At 37.9% G+C, this 21,809-nt stretch overlaps 1 protein-coding gene across 1 annotated transcript; it reads right to left on the minus strand.

Moving 5' to 3' along the window:
• Positions 1–2,200: 2,200 nt before the first annotated feature.
• On the minus strand, positions 2,201–20,506 carry CCN5 (cellular communication network factor 5). The gene is made up of 5 exons (XM_070940006.1): positions 20,419–20,506; positions 12,669–12,885; positions 9,462–9,716; positions 5,546–5,736; positions 2,201–2,603 (listed from the first exon to the last, which is right to left on the minus strand). Exons 1-5 carry the CDS (start codon positions 20,461–20,463, stop codon positions 2,580–2,582), a joined length of 732 nt encoding a protein of 243 aa, XP_070796107.1. The 5' UTR covers positions 20,464–20,506; the 3' UTR covers positions 2,201–2,579.
• Between the last annotated feature and the right edge of the window lie 1,303 nt (positions 20,507–21,809).

Genomic DNA, 21,809 nt, shown 5'->3' on the forward strand with positions numbered 1-21,809 from the left:
GCTTCTTGTATTTTTGGAATAACTTAATCAAAAACAATTAGAGATAAAAATAGAATTAGCATTATTAGCAGATTAAAGGTACAGGAGGAAAATAAATCTGTTTATTTTAATGTCAGCTTGACCACTTTCTGTTTATTTTGGTATCTGCTGCCTATAATAGGATATTTGTTGCTTTATTCTCTAAAGTCAACCACAAAATAATTTATTTTTCCATAGAAACAAGATGATGAAGCTTTCAATAATATGTCTTTCCTTGGACATACTAGCAAATATATTCTGTTCAGGTTAGGTGTAACATTTTGAAATGTGTATAGCTGGGCTGCTTTGTATCCTACGTATTCCCAAGCCAAGACTGTATCAAATATGCAATGCTTTTCTTGAGGAAGTGACTTTGAACAGAATACTTTCAAGCTGCTTTGGACTCAGCATTCACTGAAGAGAAAATCTCACCAGAGAAAGACATTAAAAAAAAAACAAGAGCTCAAATCAATGCTTCCAGGGACAGATATACATAAATAGATTATGTAATTTGACTTAGATCCTTTCTCGTATCATTCAATAAACATGGTTTTGCAACCAAGCAAACATGCAACAAGAAACAGTAGCTGATCTCAGGTCTCCAAATAGTGTCAGTGCTCCTGTGTAAGTTTCTATAGAGGTCCAAGGGTGAACACTTTCAGTAATGTCTGAGAGATTGCAATTTTGGAAATTGTCTGACAAGAAAGTATAAGAGAGGATAGATAGGTCATTTGTTTTTGTTTTTATTTATAACATTTATACTTTGATTGGGAGACTTGATGTTGGCTTTTTCTAAATGAGACTGATTCACTAAAGGTCCAGAATAACTTTTCTAGACTGATTATTAAGTTGTGTTGATATCTATAATACATAGCATATACTAAGTAGTTCAGGATACTGTGCCAGGTTCTAACTGATAGACATAATCTGGCAAAATACGGCATTTACCTACAGTGCTCTGGCAGATTGTACATGGAAATATCTTTAAAGATTTTTGAACACTACAATTTTGTTTTGAAAACTGCTGCCAGACTGCAAATGTCTATATATTGGCCTGCATGACCAGCATGGCTGGCTGAAGAATTCTGGAAGTTGAAGTCCATAATAGCAATAGCACTATAAAGCATTTAGACTTATATATCGCTTCACAGTGCTTTACAGCCCTCTCTAAGTGGTTTATAGTCAGCATATTGCCCCCAACAATCTGGCTCCTCATTTGACTGACCTTGGAAGGATGGAAGGATGAGTTAACCTTGAGCCTGGTGAGATTCGAACTGCCAAATTGCAGGCAGCTGGCAGGCAGCAGAAATAGCCTGCGGTACTGCATTCTAAGCACTGCGCCACCATGCATATGTTTTAAATTTGTGAAGTTTGAAGAGGCCAAAATGTATGTTGGCACACAAACACTTTCAATACTGGTGAAAAGGAATTCCAGTGTGGAAATGAAGGGGATATAACTTTTCACTCTATTCTTAACAAAGCAAAACTTCATAAACTGGATTCTAAACTATACATAATTGTCTATGCATAAACTTGCAATATTATATGATTTTATGACTTGGTCCCTAATTAGTTGAGATTCCTCATGTGACTAGCCAGAGATAGATTTTTCCATCTTCACTGGTTTTTGAGTATATAGCCAATCAGACTTACAGCATTTCACCTGTGCTTCAGAAAACTGTAGATTAGTGTTCCGTTAAAGCCTGCCACATGTTTTCATTCTGTAGAAGTTTTTTTTTTTTACTAATATTTCTCATCATATTTTTTTTCCATGCAAACAAAGGCAAAAGTCACAATATCATCAAGAGACAAGATTCAAAGAAAAGTTTGATCTTTACTCCAAGTCTGCTAAGTTATTAAAGACTCATCTCAATTTGTCAAGTTACACTTCATCCATGAACAATGTTGTTATGAAGACATTATTCTCTTTTATACACAGAGAGAGAATAATAATAGTATGCAATGCCTACTTTGTTCTTTGTATGTCACTAACATTTGTCTCCAAACATTACATATTGCTGTGATCCCTAAAACTGGTTAATCTGGCTTCAGCCAACTGAGCATTATAATGATTTATTTATTTCTAACAAGAACATAAACAATAACCTACTGAACAATGGATGATGATCTCACTTGCTAGATTCCTAGACTATTATTTGGAAAAGGGATAATGAAGAAAGAATAACAGGACATGTTTCTTTGAATTACTGTAACTGCAAAGCATCATGTCATTAATTGGATGGATTTATAATTGTAGTCTCAAGCTGGCAATAAAGACATCACTACTGAATAACATTAAAACACATGGTCTGGAATTTTTTCCACCAAACATTAAAGTTGTCTAGTGTCATTGGCACGGTATTGAAAAGGAAGATGATTGTCAGCTCAGATGTGGGAACTCTTGTTTGTTACGTCCTTCCTCTCTGTTGAAGACAGTCGCTTTGTCTCTCCATTCCTCAGAGGTTCTCTCATCACCACAGAAACAAGATCAACTTGGGCTTCTGTTGTTCCAGTTGCTGGATTGAAGCCAGCATGTCAACTTCTGAATGGAGTGGACTGGTTTATAAGTGACTTCCTCTTCCACTCTGGAGAGATAAAACACTCAGTTTAAATTCCAACCCTGTCTGGAAAAGTGTGGCCAAATAAAGAGGCAGACGGCCAAATTAGACATTACCATGGAAGAAAACTGATCTTCCAATTTGTTTTAAACTGAAAAAGAGCCAGAGAAATGTGAGTGGAAGAGCAGGGGTGGGGATGGGGGCAGGAAGACTGCTTCATTCCTTCCACTTTGGTCATTTGTGTTTCAACTAGGCAAAAGAGAGCTATATTTTTTTCCTTCCTGCAAAGGAAAGAAGGGAGATTTGATACATCACAGACATAACGATAAAAGGACTGAGAAGATTTGCACCAGGTTCATATTGGTAGCTTCTCATTAAAAGACTGTATGAATCTTCTTAACCGTTTCTTATTTGACAGTCATCTTTTCCATATTTTCCCAGATAATGGATGCTGATATATTTCCCCTTTGTCTGATATAATCTGAAAAATGGATATTTTATTCAAAATCACCAGCTTTCTCCAACATGATACCCAGTGGTGGGATTCAAGTAATTTAACAACCGGTTCTCTGCCCTAACTATTTTTTCCAACAACCAGTTTGCCAAACTGCTCAGAAAGTTAACAACCGGTTCTCCCAAAGTGGTGCGAACTGGCTGAATTCCACCACTCATGATACCCTTCAGATGAATTGGAACTAGAACATCCAGAATTCCCAGCAAGGATGACTAAGGATGTAATAGTACTAAGACATCTGCTCAAGTTCTTTGGAACTTCAGAAACTTCCTGAGTAAATCCACCAACAAGCAACTAGAAATTGTGTCAACTGTTTGTCATCATTTTAAGCCTTTCCACATAGTGACTGAGAGCATCACAGTTCTTACTGTGGGGACATGTTTTCCTTTGGAATAGAATGTATTACTATAGTGATATGTTGTCCTGTGAAATAGGAGAATGCCGTTTCGAAGTTTACAAGTTATTCAAATGTATATGAACATGTGAACGTTCCAGGGGCATATGGATAGCCAATTTCCTACTGTCATGTGAATAGCCAGAGACAGATTTTTCCATCTTCACTAGTTTTTGAGTATATAGCCAACTTACAGCATTTCACCTGCACTTCAGAAAACTGTAGATTAGTGTTCCATTGAAGCCTGCCACATGTTTTCATTCTGTAGAAGTTTTTTTTTTACTAATATTTCTCATCATATTTTTTTCCATGCAAACAACGGCAAAAGTTATTCAAATGCATATGAACATGTGAACATTCCAGGGGCATATGGGTAGTCAATTTCCTATTGTCCTAATTAAAGATATAGATCTTCCTCCCCAGGATTAATATCATACACACGTTGTTTTCCAGGTCTGGGTTGACCAAGTCTGGGTTGGTCAAATGTCCAAAGCAGAGTTGGAAGTGCTATGACATTTTCCAGCCATGGTGCTATGGGGATTTAAGAATGAACAGTCAAATATTTTGAACCAATCTGTTTAAATATAAAAACTTTAACTCAAGAGCAGGAGACAAGATGGGTCAATATCATTTGGCCAGATTGGTGTCCATGACATTGCTTCAAGATGCCAGTATGTTTCTCTCCTATTTTTCTCCAGCCCCCTTTCTATCCAGCTCCAATATGCTCTGTTCTGTCAGTTTCATAATGCGAACTGGAGCTCCATCATCTCCTATGTCCTACCTTCTTTGGTTGGGAACAGTATGTTTGAAGAGCAGTAAGAATGCTTTGATTCTCAACAGGGGTGCTACAACAGAGGCACATTGAGTACTTGCACAGTAAATTTAGTTTCAACGCTTCATACTCTACATTTTTCCCCTACAGGGAACCTGTGAAGTATACACCATTTTAGGCAACGCTAGATTCCTTTGGTCAAGTAACAACAAAATCACCTCCTTAAACATAATAGCCCACTTCAAATGCAGCTAGGTAGTTTAAGCTGCGTCAATAAATCATGCTGCCAAATTCATGGGGTCATAAAAGGACCTTTGCTATTCTGGTATTCAATTGCTCACAGTCTTTTGCAGTCAAATTCCCAGTATTGATTTTGTTGGAAGAATTTATACCTGACATAAGGAGATGCTATTCTTGACATGCTCTGCCTTTTATCACACAGCTTAGTAGTCCATAGTGTGTATGTAGAAAAGAGACTGAGATGGATTATAGTACTAGTCTGAGCTTCAGCAAAAAAGCAGTTTAGCAAAAAAAAAAAAAAATCAGAACAAAGTTTATTAAAAGGCACAAACTTTCATGACTTTTAACTTACAGGTAATACTTGATTTATGGTCACAATTGAGGCCAGGATTTCTATTGCTTACCAAGGTGGTTGTTAAGTGAATTGTGTCTGATCTTACAGCCTTTTTTTGCCATGGTTTTAGTAAGTTTATAGCAGGGGTGAAATCCAGCAGGTTATGACAGGTTCTGGAGAACCGGTAGGGGAAATTTTGAGTAGTTCAGAGAACCAGCAAATAACACCTCTGGCTGGCCCCAGAGTGGGGTGGGAATGGAGATTTTGCAATATCCTTCCCCCAGGAAGGGAGGGAATGGAACTTTTGCAGTATCCTTCCCCTGGAGTGAGGTGGGAATGGAGATTTTGCAATAACCTTCCCCTGCCACGCCCACAGAACCGGTAGGGAAAAATTTTTGGATTTCACCTCTGGTTTATAGATTTTTTTTTTCTTTGATGCATGCCTATATGCTGATTTTGGGTGCCACCTCTGTGTAGCCAGGGAAAAACTCTGTATTGTGAAAGGATTTTCCCTGTCTGCTATTATTTGGGCAGGTTAATTAGTTTAATTATTGGTAGAGGAAGCAGATTAGCGATCTTTGCAACATTGTATTGACTTTGTATTATGTTGGGATTTCCACAGGGGTGGAAATGGTAACATAATTTTCTTCACACAATTCACACAATTTAAAAAGTCCTGGAGCTGTCTCAAATTTTAAGAAAGCCTGTTCCTTACCATGTTGCCTATTCCCGTGAGAATTGGGCAAGGTCGAAGGATGCACAAGTGTTTCTGACTTTCAAGCCTGCAATAGGGATTCTTGTTAGACACCCGTGTGGAAATCCCAATGCCACAGGTGGTGGAGCAGGCAGACCACTCAGTGCTCCAGTCTTCACACAAATTGGGGAAAGGTATCCCAGATAATCGTTCTGGAACAAAACCAGGGGGGAAAAAGAAGGAAGGTTAAAAATTGGCACACATGGTCATGACAACTTCCAGAGACATCGAGTGGCTACAACTACAGCAAGTTATAGAACCTACCAGTAAGAACAAGCCAAACTTCAGGGCATCAGTTTTCAAGGACTAGATTTATTAACTGGTGCAGTTTTATGGGGAATCAAAGTTGTGATTTCAACCTGTCTTAGGAATAGTTAAGGCAGTACATTTTTGTTTTATGATTCAGTATACCAGTCTATATGCATACTGTTGAATTCTATATAACTTAAATTTATGAACAAAATGCACCGTACAAATAATAACATTATCTCTAAAACCATTGTGTAGGACCAACTGGTCTAGACCAGTGGTGGGTTGCCCCCGGTTCGGTCTGGTTTGCAAGAACCAGTAGTAAACCAGCGGGAGGCTCCGCCCACTGCCCAGGATGTTGTCATCAGTGATCTCCGCATGCGCAGAAGCTTCTACACATGCGCAGAAGCAATGCGCGCAATCCCATTGCGAAGTGGTAGTAAAGTTAAGTAGAACCCACCCCTAGTCTAGACATTAAACATAACATATATATCAGTTGCCTAAGAACCATGGGGGCCTCACGGGATCTAACAAAGGCATGGAGTGTCATATGAAGCCCATGGGACACAGGTTGTCTGTCCTACACCTATAAGATTTTCCTTTTAGAAAGCATCTCTTGCATTCCAGAAGCAAGATTGAATTTTGAATGTGTGTGACATTTTTAGCTCTAAAAAAAAGTAAAGTGTTCTCTGAGTCAAGCATGATTCCTGATGACAAATTCATGCAGTTTTTATGGCATTATACAAATGATTTGTTATTGCCTTTTTCCAGAATGTTTTTTTCAATTTCCCAGTTGTGTCTATTAAGTCTAACTACCTAGATGGTTCCCCATCCAAGTGCTACCATGTTTCCCCGAAAATAAGACCTAGCCTGAAAATAAGCCCTAACATGTTTTCTGTGTCTGCTTCCAATATAAACCCTACCCACAAAATAAGCCCTGTGCAGCTGGCTGCCCATTCCATCTGGTTGCTCACAGTGCTGCTGACATGAGATGAGGTGAGGCAAGAGTACATGGAGCTGCCCCACAAGCATACCGGCTTACTTCAGGGCACCCAAAGTCAGGCCATCCATGACCAAACAACTGACTTACAGCACCAGCAGCCATTTGCTGCAGGAGTCCCCGTGGCTACCGGCCCAGTTCTTCCAGCAACGGCATGAGATGAGGCAGTTGTTGAGGCTTGGATGGCGTGGCTGCAGGCACTCTGAAGTAAGCTGGTATGGGGGGTGTGGGGCAGCTCCACCACCACCCTGCCTCGCAGTGGCGACACTCAAAATAAGACATCCCCCCAAATAAGCCCTAGTGCTTATTTCAGAGCCCAAAAGAAAATAAGACCAGGTCTTATTTTCGGGAAAACACAGTAACTACAGTTGACCCTGCTTCACTTTCAGGATCAATCAAAATGCTGTCATGTACCATCTAACGTATAGTAGGCTTGTGTGACACATGGTCTGCAGGTTGCATGTAGCCTGCCAAGCCACCTTGTGTGGCCCATTGATTTCTTTTTTAATAAAAGACATACTGCAAAGCATCCCCAGTGCCTTCAGGGCTCATCACTACTACCATTGGCACCTCTCTACTAGCTGCCAAAGAGCTGATTGGTATGCCCGATATTCTTTTGAGGACCACAATGCTTTTTAATTCATTAATGTAGCAATTTCCTCTCTACAAGTTGCATAGTTATGATCTAGTACAGGTAGTCCTCACTTACCGAACACAATGAGGACCAACAACTCCATCACTAAGCAATGCAACTGTTAAGTGAAAAGTAATGTAACCACATCAGACTTATGGCAGTAGTTTTGCTGCAGCCATTAAGCAAATCTCTGTGGGTCATTAAGCATGACATGGTGGTGATCGTGACTTGCAATTTCCCATTGGTTTCCAGAAGCTGCCTATGAAGCATACAAATAGTGATCAGGTGACCATGGGATGCTGCCACTCTTGTAAACATGTGCCAATTGCAAAGCACCCGATGTGTGCCAGTTGCAATCACACAATGTGGGTACACTATGTTAGCTGTAAGTTCAAGGATCAGTCAAAGTTGTTGCATCAGTGCCATTGTTAACTTTGAACGGTTACTAAACAAGACTGTTGGTAAGCAAGAACTAATTCATCCACATCCTCAGACTTTCTTATCAATCCATCCACATCCTCAGACTTTCTTATCATAGCTGGCTGGAGAATTCTGGGAGTTGAAGTCCACAAGTCTTAAAGCTGCCAAGTTTGAAGAGCTCTGCTCTAATGCCTCAGAACATTGTTCTGCTCAAAACCAACCAAAGTATCTTTGTTTCTATTGACCTTGAAATGCAGAAAATACTTATGAGGTTCTTTGAGTTAGTTCAGCTGACAAATGGGGGAGTACCGTGTTTCCTCGAAAATAAGACCCTGTCTTATATTTTTTTGAACCCCGAAATAAGTGCTTGGCCTTATTTTTCGGGGAGGTCTTATTATTTTGGAGCTTGTGGAGCAAGATGGGGCTCCTCTTGCCATCTTACCTGATTTCCAGCTCTGCGTTTAAATATTTTTGGGGAGGGCTTATTTTCAGATGAAGGCTTATTTTAGTGCATGAGCTCAAAAGTCTGATTGGATTTATTATTAGAGGATGTCTTATTTTCAGGGAAACAGAGTAGAAAAAAGACATTTAAAGGCCCAGGGCTGGCTTTCATGCTGAAGGAAGGACTAGAACTCACAGTTTCAGAGTTTCTAGTCCAGCACTTTAACCACTACACTTTTAAACTGAAAGTTTAAAAAGAGCATGCACTTTAAGCCAGACTGGCAAATAATTTCATGAATGAAAAATAATTTATTCAGTTGATGAAAGCTGAGGAAAAAAATGGGCCCTGTCCTGTCTTCAGCAACTCATGAAGGAAAAGACTGGGATACTCAGTGGCTCTTCATTCATCTGAATGGAGTTCCAGGCACACCTGGTTCCAACCACCAAGGTTTTAGCAATAAAAAAAGCACTGAAAAATATTGGACAAAAATACATACATGGTTGGAAAAAATGATAAAGCAACATATAGATTTAAAACCAGAAATATTTTTGTTGGGCATTTTACCGGATAAGTATAACAAGGGGAATACTTATTTGATTTTACATGTATTAACTGCAGCTAGAATTGTATTTGCACAACAATGGAAAAGTGAAGAGATCCCTACAGATGAAAGTGTGATTAGAAAAATACTAGAATATGCATAAATGGATAGGCTAACACTTACAATTAAGGAAAAGAAAGAAACTGAATACTTTTTGACATGGGACTTATTTTATCAATGCTTAGCTAATAAAAACAGAAGTTAGAAACATGGAAATATAAGAAAAGGACTAATGATACAAGGAAGGTTTGTTAAAATGGATAAGCAATTATTATCATTATTATTATTATTATTATTATTATTATTATTATTATTATTATTATTATTAAACTAATACCAATGTAACAAACATTTTCGTAAACACTGTGATTATTAATTCCTAAAACTATTTGTACCCAGACAACACATTGTTTAATTGAAAATAGAATTTTTTTGTTATACACACACACACACACACACACACACACACACACACACACACACATAGAAAGACACTGAAAAGAGGCGTCTTTTTGGATCTGTGGATTTTACCTGCCATGTTGTCTTGCAAGATCTGCCTGGGTTCTCTGTCACAAATCCATTCTTGACAACACTTCCCTGGGATTTCCACACGCCTTGGATATGGACAATCTGGAGTGGGGAGGCGAACGTCCTCACTGCAGAGGGGAACACATATAAATCCTCCTCCTGAGCAACGACATTGGAGCTTACAACTTGGCTGGAATACTTCTCCATCTTGATAGATCTTTCCATTCACTTCACAACTGTCTTGGTCATCTTCTTCATCTGCAGCCAACATTGGGAACCAATCAGGTAAATCAAATGTAAATATTTAGAACTCGTATAGAGCTCGCACTAATATTAACACTGGACTATGATTATTTCACAGTCTAAAAGGGTACCTGTAGCCTTAAGTAAAGAAGATTGAAATGGGATCTGATATTACTGTTTAAGTACACGAAGGATCGTCACACAGAAAGTTATCTGTTCTTTATTATCCATGGGTGTAACATGTAATAAACAGGTTACCTGAGGGACCGTCTCTTGCCAGTCACATCTACCTGACCCACTAGAGGATGCTGGTCCCATCCTCCTAGGGAGATACACCTGATGGGACCCATGGAGATACACCTTCTCCATAGTGGCTCCCTCTCTCTGGAACATCATTCCCCCAGAGATTAGAATGGTCCCCACTCTAACACTCTTCCGGAAGGTGCTGAAGACCTGGTTCTGCCAGTGGGCCTGGAGCAGGATGAAGTCCATTAAATGACTTGTGTGATGTGTGGTCGCTGGGGTGGAGGTGAGGGCTATTATATTAATTTATTATTTCATTATTTTTAATTAGTTTTGTTTTTTGTATACAATGCTTTTATAGCCCTGTAATCCATCTTGAGTTGCCATATGGGAATAGGCGGCAATATAAATGTTCTAATAAATAAATAAATAAAATAATTGGTATAATTCTAAATAAAGGGCCAGTTTGGTCTAGTGATTAAGGCACCAGGCAAGAAAGAAGGAGACCTTGCGTTCTAGTCCCACTTTAGCCAGCTGGGTGACTTTGGGCCAGTCATTTTCTCTCTCAGTCCAACTCAGCTCACAGGTTTGTTGTGAGGAAAATAGGAGGAGGAAGGTGTGTTGGATATATTCAATAACTTCAGTTATTTGTACAAATAATAAAGGCAGGATATAAATAATCAAACAAACAAGCTACAGAAAGTAAGGTTCTAAGTGAATGTTAACAAAAGCTTTCCAAAGATGAAATAAGTTTTATAATAGAACTAGCTACCCAGAAAGATGTTGCACTCCTCTTTACTGAATTTGCAGACAACTATCTATTTCCAGGAGTTTAATTTGGATTCTTGCATTATGTATGGCATGGAATTCAATGGCCTACATGGTCCTTCCAACTCTACAGCATATATTTATAGGTCAAACACTATCCATCACTGGGAAGACACTGACAGTTTTATCATAGTAGAAGAAGAAATCTCAGTGAGACTCAGGAATAAGGGATGTGACTGAAGAGAGGAGACACCTAGGAGGAGAACCCAGAGTGAAAAAGAAAGGTATCATAGGCATTGTAGACTGAGTCAGGCCTAGAGACTGACAAACAATTTAATCAGCAATTATCTGAAGTTTTGTTCTTGTTGTTGTTGTAAAACCTATGTTGTTGTTACAGGGAATAATAATATTTATCTTTGACTAGTAAGGACCACATCTCTGCTAGATCAAATAATTTGCTGACAAAAGAAACCTAGTATCACCATCTACTTTCTCTCATTTTTAATGAAGGACAAGATATGAAACATATCTGCGTAAGAATGATATGCGTAATAATCTGATATATTATTTTTAGTGAGGATAGAAAATATTGGGTTGATTCTTATTTGTTTTTAAGAAGCCTTCAATGTATAAGGATTGGATAGGATAGGATAGGATAGGATAGGATAGGATAGGATAGGATAGGATAGGATAGGATAGGATAGGACAGGACAGGACAGGACCAAGGCCTTTCTTAGATGGAGATAGCATGAATGTCCAAGTGTTGACCATAGTTGTTCTCTTTTTCTCTCAAAGATTTCCTAAGGAAGAAAGATTTTCTCCTGGTTAGATTTTACTTTGTGGAGAATTGATATTTGTTTACATTTCTGCCAGCTGACTTGCACTCTCCAAGTGAGATAGGAAATTGAAGTATATTTGCTAAGCTTTGCTTGCATTCCTCTCAGCTACCATGGGAGCATCGGAGGCAGAATAGAAAAGAAGCTTAGTATCATAAAATCAAATCAACATTACCTGCCTACTTCCTGGACTATAATCATGATCTTTATCTATGTGACTGCAACTGTAATATTCTTTTTTCAGCAAGATCTCTATCGAATGATGGAAATGTTTGACATCAAAAACATGACTCTAATGTGCCGCTTGAATCTCAAGCATATAAAGAGCCATGGTGGTTCATTGGTTAGAATGCAGTATTGCAGGCTGATTCTTCCCACTGCCAGTAGTTCAATCCTGACCGGTTCAAGGTTGACTCAGCCTTTCATTCTTCCAAGGTTGGTAAAATGAGGACTCAGACTGTTGGGGCTAATTTGCTGACTCTGTAAACCCCTTAGAAAGGGCTGTTAAAGTACTATAAAACAGTATATTAGTCTAAGTGTATTGCTAGTGCTATCAAATGCTTAATATTTCATACATTTCCTATATTTTATTTAGGCTTTACACAAGAATGATTGTGAGAATTCCAGTACATGAAATAAATAAGATAATTAAAAAATAGCCAAAGCAGCAATAAATGCTGGCAGATTGAAAAAAGGTTCCACAAGGACTATGAGCCTATTATCTTCTTTCTAACTCAATACAATTTCCAATTTTTTTTCCAGTTCAGGCCCAATCCAGGCCTATAATTTAACTGAGGTAAAAAGCCAAAAGCAAGAGTTAAAAGGCTTATTTTCCCTCATCCCATTATCTCTCTCAGTTCTCCCTTCTTTCAGTTGCTATTGGCACTTTTGAAGCAGTGAACATTCATGAATAATATCTATGTCTAATTTGACCCCGAATCTTGTGGAAAGTTTGTAGATTTGGGAACTGAGCTTTTGAGGTCTTAGTCAAATGAATTACCTAATCATACTGTGTTATTCTGGCATGCATTAAAGTCAGATAACTTCATCTATTTTTAGGAAGTTGATGTTCTCCTCATACTTGGAAAAATTTCTATTAAGAGTAACAAAGATTGCTCACAGTTGCAGATTCCTGCCCTTCGCGTGGGAGCATTGCTGTAGTCACAGATAAGTCCCTGGTTCTGATCACAAACAATAAGGTGGTTGCATGGCTCCCCTAACCTCCGAGCACATATGCTGCAACAGCCGCACCCATCCACAACCAAGCGAGATCCAGGTGGACAACGGGGAGGGAGCCATGGACAGTAGCATGGAGTTTGACAGTGCTGGAAGTTCGCCTGGGAGGAGAGAGAATAATATTATAACAAAATGTCCAATTCAATTTACATCTGTTAAAAGGAATATTTTATTTAAGGAATCTTCCATTACAACAGGGGTGTCAAACTCAAGGCCCGGGGGCCAGATCTGGCCCGCAGGGTGCTTAGATCTGGCCCATGGGGTGCTTAGATCTGGCCCATAGGGCCGCCCTGGAAACAGTGAAGGACCAGCCTGTGGCCTTTTCTTCGCACAAGCATGAAGCCGAAGACACCAGCCTGAAGATGACGAGTGGGACCTCGTTGAAACGTCGCCAAGATACTCAATCTTACACGGGAAAAGACCCGAATACACCAAAACTTGCATACCTCTACCCGTGAAAATCTGGGCTGCCTGCATGTTAGGCAGTTGTATTAACCTCTGAGCCACAAGTTCTCTTCCCTTCATCAGTTTAGGTAGCTTTGGGGAGGTCCACTGTAATTTTGAATGGTCGTTAAGTCAAGGACTACATGTAATAATAATTTTTTTAAAAAGATGTGTAGATATTCCAACTTTCCATAATTTCTAAGTGCTATGAGAATATGGAAATATAAATAGATATCGAATTGCCTCGGCAACATGGACGTCATAGAAGTTTAATAATAAAAAATGGGGAGTTATAAATGGAAGATGGTGGACCATAATAGCCCTGAGAAAGAGTGAGGATAGTTGATTGCTCAGGGCCTGGATGCACATTAATCTCCAGACAGTCCTTAAAATAGCCATCCTCAGGTTAAATTTTCAATTAATGTAGAAAAAGAGCTGAAGTGGCGCAGTGGTTAGGGTGCAGTACTGCAGCTACTTCAGCTGACTGTTAGTTCAGCAGATCAGTGGATCAAATCTCACCGGCTCAAGGTTGACTCAGCCTTCCATCCTTCCGAGGTGGGTAAAATGAGGATTGTTGGGGGCAATATGCTATTTAGTATACTGTCTTTGATGTAAGCCGCCCAGAGTCCTCGGAGAGTGGGTGGCATAGAAATATTAATAAATAAATAAATAAATAAATAAATAAATAAATAAATAAATAAATAAATAAATAAATAAATAAATAAATTTGTATGTTGTAGCAAAAGGCAAGTCTCTAACCTTTTGTCTTTCAGATGTGCTGAATACCCAAACATCAAAATGACTCATGATTCTTAGTCTAAAAATCTATCTGAAGAGGAACAGGTTGAGGTTACTCTAGCCAGTTATTTAAGATTCTGATTGACAAAAACACTAATCACATTCAGTTCCCCATGAACAGAGGGAAATCCAAGTTGAAGGACCCTTATCACCTCATATTAAAAAAACTGAAGAATACATTTGCAAAAATTGTTTCTTTAGAGGCTAATTCTAACAGCAACCAAACTCCTAGTGCAGGAAAGGCTACTACTAATATTACATACACCACAAATGTGAAATCATAGCTATCAGATCATTAGCTGGTAGAAGCCTTCATATATGCATCAAGTTCTTCCCAAAAATCTAGGATGTCATGATGTATCGGTATAGTGTATGAGGCTTTCTGCAATTGATAGATGGAAATTTTGTCAATCTGTGGTTTTTCTAAGGGCTATTCAAGATAGTTGGGATATGTGCCAATGTGCTAATTAACCATTAGGACCACCACAGCTAGTTTATGACATTATGTTTCAATTTTGATTTTCAGTTCTTCATATTGTGTGATCTTCTCCAATTCTTTGTCTCCTATTCTACTATCCCCTGGTATTGGGCAAAAGAAAGTTTTAAGGAAATATCATCTATCATCTATCTATTTATCTTTCATCAAGAGGGAAATCTGCCATGATTCCAATTATCTTTGCCAGGCAAGGAAGCAGGTACTTAACACCAGAGTTGTCCTGTTACAGCAGTTACTGTTGCTGGTGGTAATCTAAAGCTGGAAGTGGTGCTATAGCCATTGGATGGGACAAATTTGGTCACACCTGCTGGACCAGTTGGTTCATTATCTATGTTAATCATCTAGCCACATTTCTAATACTGAACTAAGGCAGTAGCAATTTGATTCACAGTCAGCAGGACTGTGAGAAGGAGATCAGGTCTCCAGAGCACAGGCCTGGAATAGGACAACAAATTTTGCTGTCACATTTCAGGCACAGCTTTAAATTTCTATTCATGCAGAAACTCAACTCTAGATCCAGAAAACAGATAATCAGAAATTTGAAAGATTTTGATTTGTGTTGTTTAGTTGGTTCCAACTCTTTATGAATCAATGAATAATAGCCGAGCACAATTATCTATCAGTAAATTAAATCAAATCTCTTTATTATGATCTTTGTCTAGCCTTTACATTAAAAAAAAGAGATAGTTTGACATAAATTTTTTATTGGGAAAGGGAAAAAAACAAATAGGACAATAAAACAACACATCTAATTTAAAAGTTTTGTGCGATTGTATAACTTGGTGAAGATATTTGGCCACCGATATGTGAGTTTGTGGGGTTAACATCCCTTAGATATAACCATAAAATTGATCAGTCTGGCCTTCATATATGGAAATGGTTGGGATAATGGGAGTAAGTCTTGGGGCATCATAAAACGGACACCATATGAGAACATGAGTGAGAGTTCCTACCTCTCTGGATCCACAAGGTAAAAGTCTCTATAAATAAGAAGTCCCATTAAATCTTCCTGCCAGTAGAGTTAATGGGAGAGTGTTAAAGTGGGCTCCGAAAAAAGCCCATCTATATTTGTTTAGGTTAGATTGTATAGATAGATATAGTGGAGGGATTGCGTCTTCATGAGTTTGATGATAGAAATCGGGGCATCAGTGATATCACTTTGATGATCAGCATCCCTGATTGTTTTACTATTGATTTGGTCTTCTTCCGGGTTAATTGGCATTAATATTGCAAAGTATTCATGGTTAGCACTTCAAATGAGCTGGCTAATTTCATTATATTTTTTAAAATTTTTATTTAGTTTGTCAAACATGTATGAGATAACAGGTATAAGTATAAACATGGACATGAGCACAGGTAATGAGTAAAAATAAATGGTGGCAGTGTGACAGGGACAGTAGACACGCTGGTGCGCTTATGCATGCCCCGTTATGGACCTCTTAGGCATGGGGTGAGGTCCACGGTAGATAGTTTAAGGTTGAAGCTGTGAGGGTTTGAGGCTGTAACAATGGAGTTGGGTAGAGCATTCCAGGCACTCTGCTTGTTGCTCTGTTGCTGAAGTCGTATTTTCTACAATCGAGAGAACTGTTAGCTTAGAAATGCAAGAATGGAGTCAGATATATGCAGAAGATGTGCAACCATTCTCCAACCAGCTTCAGAATAACCTATTAGATCTAGCAAGGAGAAACCGCTCAAACCCTTGGACTTGTGGGGTTTGGGGGACTGTGGTAAGAAGACACTGCTTTTCTGTCACACCATGGACATTGTTGTCCAGATAGTCCTTAACTTACAATTGTTCATTTAATGATGGGCCAAAGTTATGACAGCCTCAGAAAAAAGTGACCAACAACCTGTACTTCCACTTATGTGTGTCACACCACCCCCATGGTTACACGATTACAATTCGGACACTTGGCAACCAGCGTGCATGTACAAGCAAGTGATCAGGATTTGCAACCTTTTCTGCTAATATTCAGCAAAAATAATGCCATTAAGTTTCTAACTTGACTTATGATTGTCGTGTCCTATCAGAGATATTCCAGTCTCAACTGTGGTCATAACTTGAAGACTGTCTTTGAACAGTCTCTCTGTGGAGATCAGGCAGACTTGTTTGCTGGTTTTGCACAAGCTTCTAACAACTGTCACTTCGTTGGAGAATTTGAGTTGTTGTTGCCACATTATATTTTCTTTCTGTTCTTCTACTGTGGTAATTTTATTTTTGTGTAGAATTTATATTGTATTTTTCTATGGGAACCACTGAGAATCATTTTTTTATTACTGTGGCATACAAATATGTATGTATGTATGAATAAATAAATAAAATAAATCCTACTTCTACATTTGAATGAATGAATGAATGAATGAATGAATGAATGAATGAATGAATGAATAAATAAATAAATAAATAAATAAATAAATAAATAATATTTAAATCCTACTTCTACATATGATATATCCAGAGGGTAAATCTTAAGCCTTTTCCTTCTGTCCTTTCAAGTCAACTAATGTTTGGCCATTCTATTCCCACCCTTCAGCTAACACAGCCCCTAGACAAGAAAACCTTATATTGTGGAAGAATGTGAATTTCTGTAAAAACAAAACAACACCATCATTCTAAGTTGTCTAATTTGTTAAAAAAACATGTATTCATGTATTTGCTTTCATTTAAAGATAGAAAGAAAAAAGTTACAAAAAAAGAAAATAAAAACAGAAAAAAATACAGAAGGGACAAACCACATAATATATATAGAAAACACTTTGATTTTAAACATAAGATTAAATCTTGACCACATTGAGAAATTTTGATCAGGCTTCCAACAGAACATGAATTCATAATCAGAAAGAGTGTAATTCCACAATGGCAATGTCTTTCTTTATAAAAAAGTAATGTTTACTGCTATTCTCTGGGCTTAAAAAACCATAATCGCTGATATAATAGTAGAGTCCTATTTTTTGATATTTAATTCAGAATCACATCTCTAAATTTTATCACCCTTCTCAGACCATATTAACATATGGATAATAAGACATAATGGGACAATAGTTGGGCTAGCCCACATTGTATATGTTAGCATCCATTCTATCATTTTACACTTCCAACATCTGGTAGAAGTCTATTCATGATGATCTGAAAAGGAAGACTTCCTTCATACCACATTACTGTTATCCTACTCAACATAAAACATTAGATCAAGGAAATACTCTGCTGAATTAGAGTCAGATATCATCTGTGTAAGTTACATGGCTAACATTGAGACCATGAAGTTCTGAACCATGCCATAATTTCTTACAGGACTCAGGTCAAGTTTGATTATCACATGTATGATTTGCATGTAGACGAACAATGGCTTTATTTTCGTAAACAGAAGTAGGTTTTTGTGTTAGAATTGGCTAATGTCAAAAATACCTAGGATTATATTTCCACCTGATTGCACAACTTCTTGGGTCATCTTTCTCTGAACCTACGCTGCTTTGTAGGAAAGATAGGATATAAATATAAAAAATGTCCTTAACGAATATCACACAGAAGGAATATTTATTCCCTAATATTTTGAGATTCACCATGTAGAATAGATACAAATTACAGGAAGGCAAATCATTTAAATGTTAGAATAAAGCCATAGCAGTAAGAAAGAGCTGTCCAACACTAGAACTAATGACCCAGAGAAGCAGAAGTCTCTCCTTCACTGGATGTGCTCAAACAAAGGCTGGTTAAGTATCTGACATGGATGCTTTAATTTAGGTTCCAGCACTGGAGATTTTATGCTCCTTCCAATTTGACAATCCTATATTTTCAATGCTGAGTTTGAAATGCAATCCATTTGCCTAGGTGAGCAGAAATTTATGCAAGAGCAAGGCCATCGCCATCACTCTGGCTGCCTGCTCAAAGCCACTGACAGCCAACTCATCTTCTTCTCTTCAAGAAGAAACTTCTTGAAGAAGTTCTTGCAGGAACTGGGTATGTCTAGTTTAATGAAAAGAAGGATTAGGGGAGACATGATAACAGTGTTCCAATATCTCAGGGGCTGCCACAAAGAAGAGGGAGTCAAGCTATTCTCCAAAGCACCTGAGGGCAGGACGAGAAGCAATGGATGGAAACTAATCAAGGAGAGAAGCAACCTAGAACTAAGGAGAGATTTCCTGACAATTAGAACAATTAATCAGTGGAACAACTTGCCTCCAGAAGTGTGAATGCTCCAACACTGGAAGTTTTTAAGAAGAGATTGGACAACCATTTGTCTGAATTGGTATAGGGTTTCCTGCCTACGCAGGGGGTTGGACTACAAGACCTCCAAGGTCCCTTCCAACTCTGTTATTCTATTCTATTTTAGATAATAAGTTACAAAGCCTAAAAGATTTTGCATATCTTTAGGCTGCCCTTGGCTAATATCAGAAAAAGAGGCCAGCATAGTATTGTACAACTAAGAATGACTTAAACCTGTCTCTTTCATGGGCTGGGAAGGAGATGAAAGCAACATCATAGGAAATGGCAGAAGTGGCGTAATCCAGTATCAGGAAAGCATAGCCCTGTGACTATAATTCTAATAGTTCAATAACAGCTAGGGCTACTTTGCAGTAAAACCAATCCTGTCACCCTGTACAAAGAAGAAAGAATGCATTCATTAAAGTTTCAAGGGAAGTAGAGAATGAAGACATATGTTTTTCAAAAAAATGTAATACCTCTGAGTGCCACTTGACATGTTTCTTCCTTTCTGGATGTTGTCTAACAAGCTTGCAAGGAAACATATACTTGACATTTGATAAAGGGCAACAATTAGACTTTACTTGCATAATAATCTACTCAAGAGTAACTGTGCAACAATGTTCCTCTTTGTCTTATAATGCATCTGCTTCCAAATTCCTTATTTCCTGATTCCTGCATCTATCCAATTAATTAACAGAAAGTCTTAGCCAGTTTCATTCAACTAAGAATTTTGAATAACTGAGTAATGATGAATTATTTCTTGAATCAAAGTTTAGCTTGTAATAAAGGGAAGTTTTTTATTTTGACTATGATAACATCAGTTAGATTAGAAGCTATCATTTTATCAGAAAATGAATAAAAGATTTCAATCACTAAGAAAGAATGGTCTTCAATGAATAGCTGGTAAGAATATTCAACATACTAGTATTTTACTTTTGTCCAGAATTTGCTGTTCTTAGATGCTGAAAAGTTGTAACAATTAATTTTATTTCTCTGTCTGGTCTATTGTAGCATTTTGTATAGGTAACATTGTGTAGTTAGGTAATCTTATGGTCACAGACCTATAGTCTTTGTATTGCAAAGTATAGAGACAATCACAGTAATCTGAACTCTTTTACTAAGTCCAAAATTTAGAATTCAAGGAGCAGCCCAAAACCACTGGGACATTTACCAAATGTTTGTCTTTCCATATATGTTTTGTTCATATGGGTGTGTGTATGAAAAAGAGATTGTGTTTTAATTGTACCACGTTGTTCCTCCTGCACATTCCTGCAGGAAGCATTAGTTGAACATGACCTTTAGATATTTTATAGAGCCAGAGTTGAACAATTGAGAAATCTGAAAAGGAATGCCAGCTAGTTGGCTTTCTGCCTATGTTGTAATACCAAAAACTGTTTACGAAGGAGAAAACTATTTAATTGATTTCTACACACGACCCTCAGCCAACATGATCCCATGTTATACTGGCATAATTAACAAATAATTCCCAGATCTGGCTGCAAAATATGGGTCCAGTCATTGTAAAGGAATTGCTTTGTCCTATTATTTTTTAAAAAATTGGACTTCCACAGTTCATTCAAAGCAACGTTATCCTAAGTTTTGCTTACATGTGATACTTAAGATGAGCATGCACAATGAACATTATTTTTAAAATTCCTTATTGCCTAAGTTAGCATTTTCCAGTTTCCTTACCTTGGAAAGGAGACAGAGGAAGATCAAGAGAAACTGGAGTTTCATTCTGACACTTTAGCATATCCCTCCTCAAGCTGTTTGGAGGCAGAAGTATGTCTGCAGTCTTTAGAGCCTGCGAGTAAACTCCTGCAAGTGTTTATACTCTTCCCTCCTCTGATGTCATTCCTAAGCTCCAATATAAACACAAGTTGGTTTGGGCAAGAATCAAGGAGTTTCTCTCTCTTTCTCTCTCTCAATCTCTCCCTTCCACCCAACATTCCAGTTAATACTTCCACACACTTCAAGGTGAGAACATGCAGCCCATCAAGAAAGCAAACAATGAAGACAGTTTGTTGTCACCAAACCTTTATTGAATAAAAGAAATAAGTAATAATATCAAATAGATAAAATACATATTCTAACGATTTTTATGCTGACAGGATGTTCTTTGTACCACAACTGTAGAATGTATCATTTGTATCACTGATACAAATGATATGAAGTGATACTAAGACTGTATTATTCTTATTATTCTCTTCCTTACTAGTATCTATCTCTTTCCACTTATAATCATGTTGCTTGTATCTTTCAATTATATTATTTTTATTTGTTTCCTGGTACGATTTGATAGCTTATTAGTAACCTTGACTATTACTAAGTGTTGTATCTTTTTATTCTTGATGAACGTATCTCTTCTTTTATGTACATTGAGAGCGTATACACCAAAGACAAATTCCTTGTGTGTCCAATCACACTTGGCCAATAAAGAATTCTATTCTATTCTATTCTATTCTATTCTATTCTATTCTATTCTATTCTATTCTATTCTATTCTATTCTATTCTATTCTAAAAAGGATGGATACGCATGGGTGATCTCCATGACTGGAGATGAAAAAGATAGATCGAAGATGGATGGAGAGACAGACAGACAGACAGACAGACAGACAGACAGACAGACAGACAGACAGACAGAGAAACAGTTGCTGAACCATCACTATATGTGCCACGCTAAAATTCACTGGAAGCATAATTGCTTGTGCATCCTGGTCAAGTCTTCCTCTTCCTTCACATTTGTAAACTGTGATCGCTTACTACCCTCAACCCAATTTTAAGAACTCCTATCCTTTACACATCATCTAAATCAGGAGTCTCCAACCTTGGCAACTTTAAGACTTGTGGACTTCAATTCCCAGAACTCCCAGAATTCCTCAGCCAGGAAAGTAAATTCTGGGAGTTGAAGTCCACAAGTTCACAAGTCTTAAAGTTGCCAAGTTTGGAGACCCCTAATCTAAATGCAGGAAGTCCCATTTTTCCAATATCCTTTGGATATCATATGTCTAAACCTGAAAAAAACCTAAGCTTGCAGAGGGTTCTTAATGCCAGCTATTTAAATGCCGGTCCAGCTATACCT

The sequence above is a fragment of the Pituophis catenifer genome, unplaced genomic scaffold, assembly GCF_029215685.1.
Source record: "Pituophis catenifer annectens isolate HBS135680 unplaced genomic scaffold, rPitCat1.0.hap2 SCAF_3, whole genome shotgun sequence".
Lineage (NCBI taxonomy): Eukaryota > Metazoa > Chordata > Lepidosauria > Squamata > Colubridae > Pituophis > Pituophis catenifer.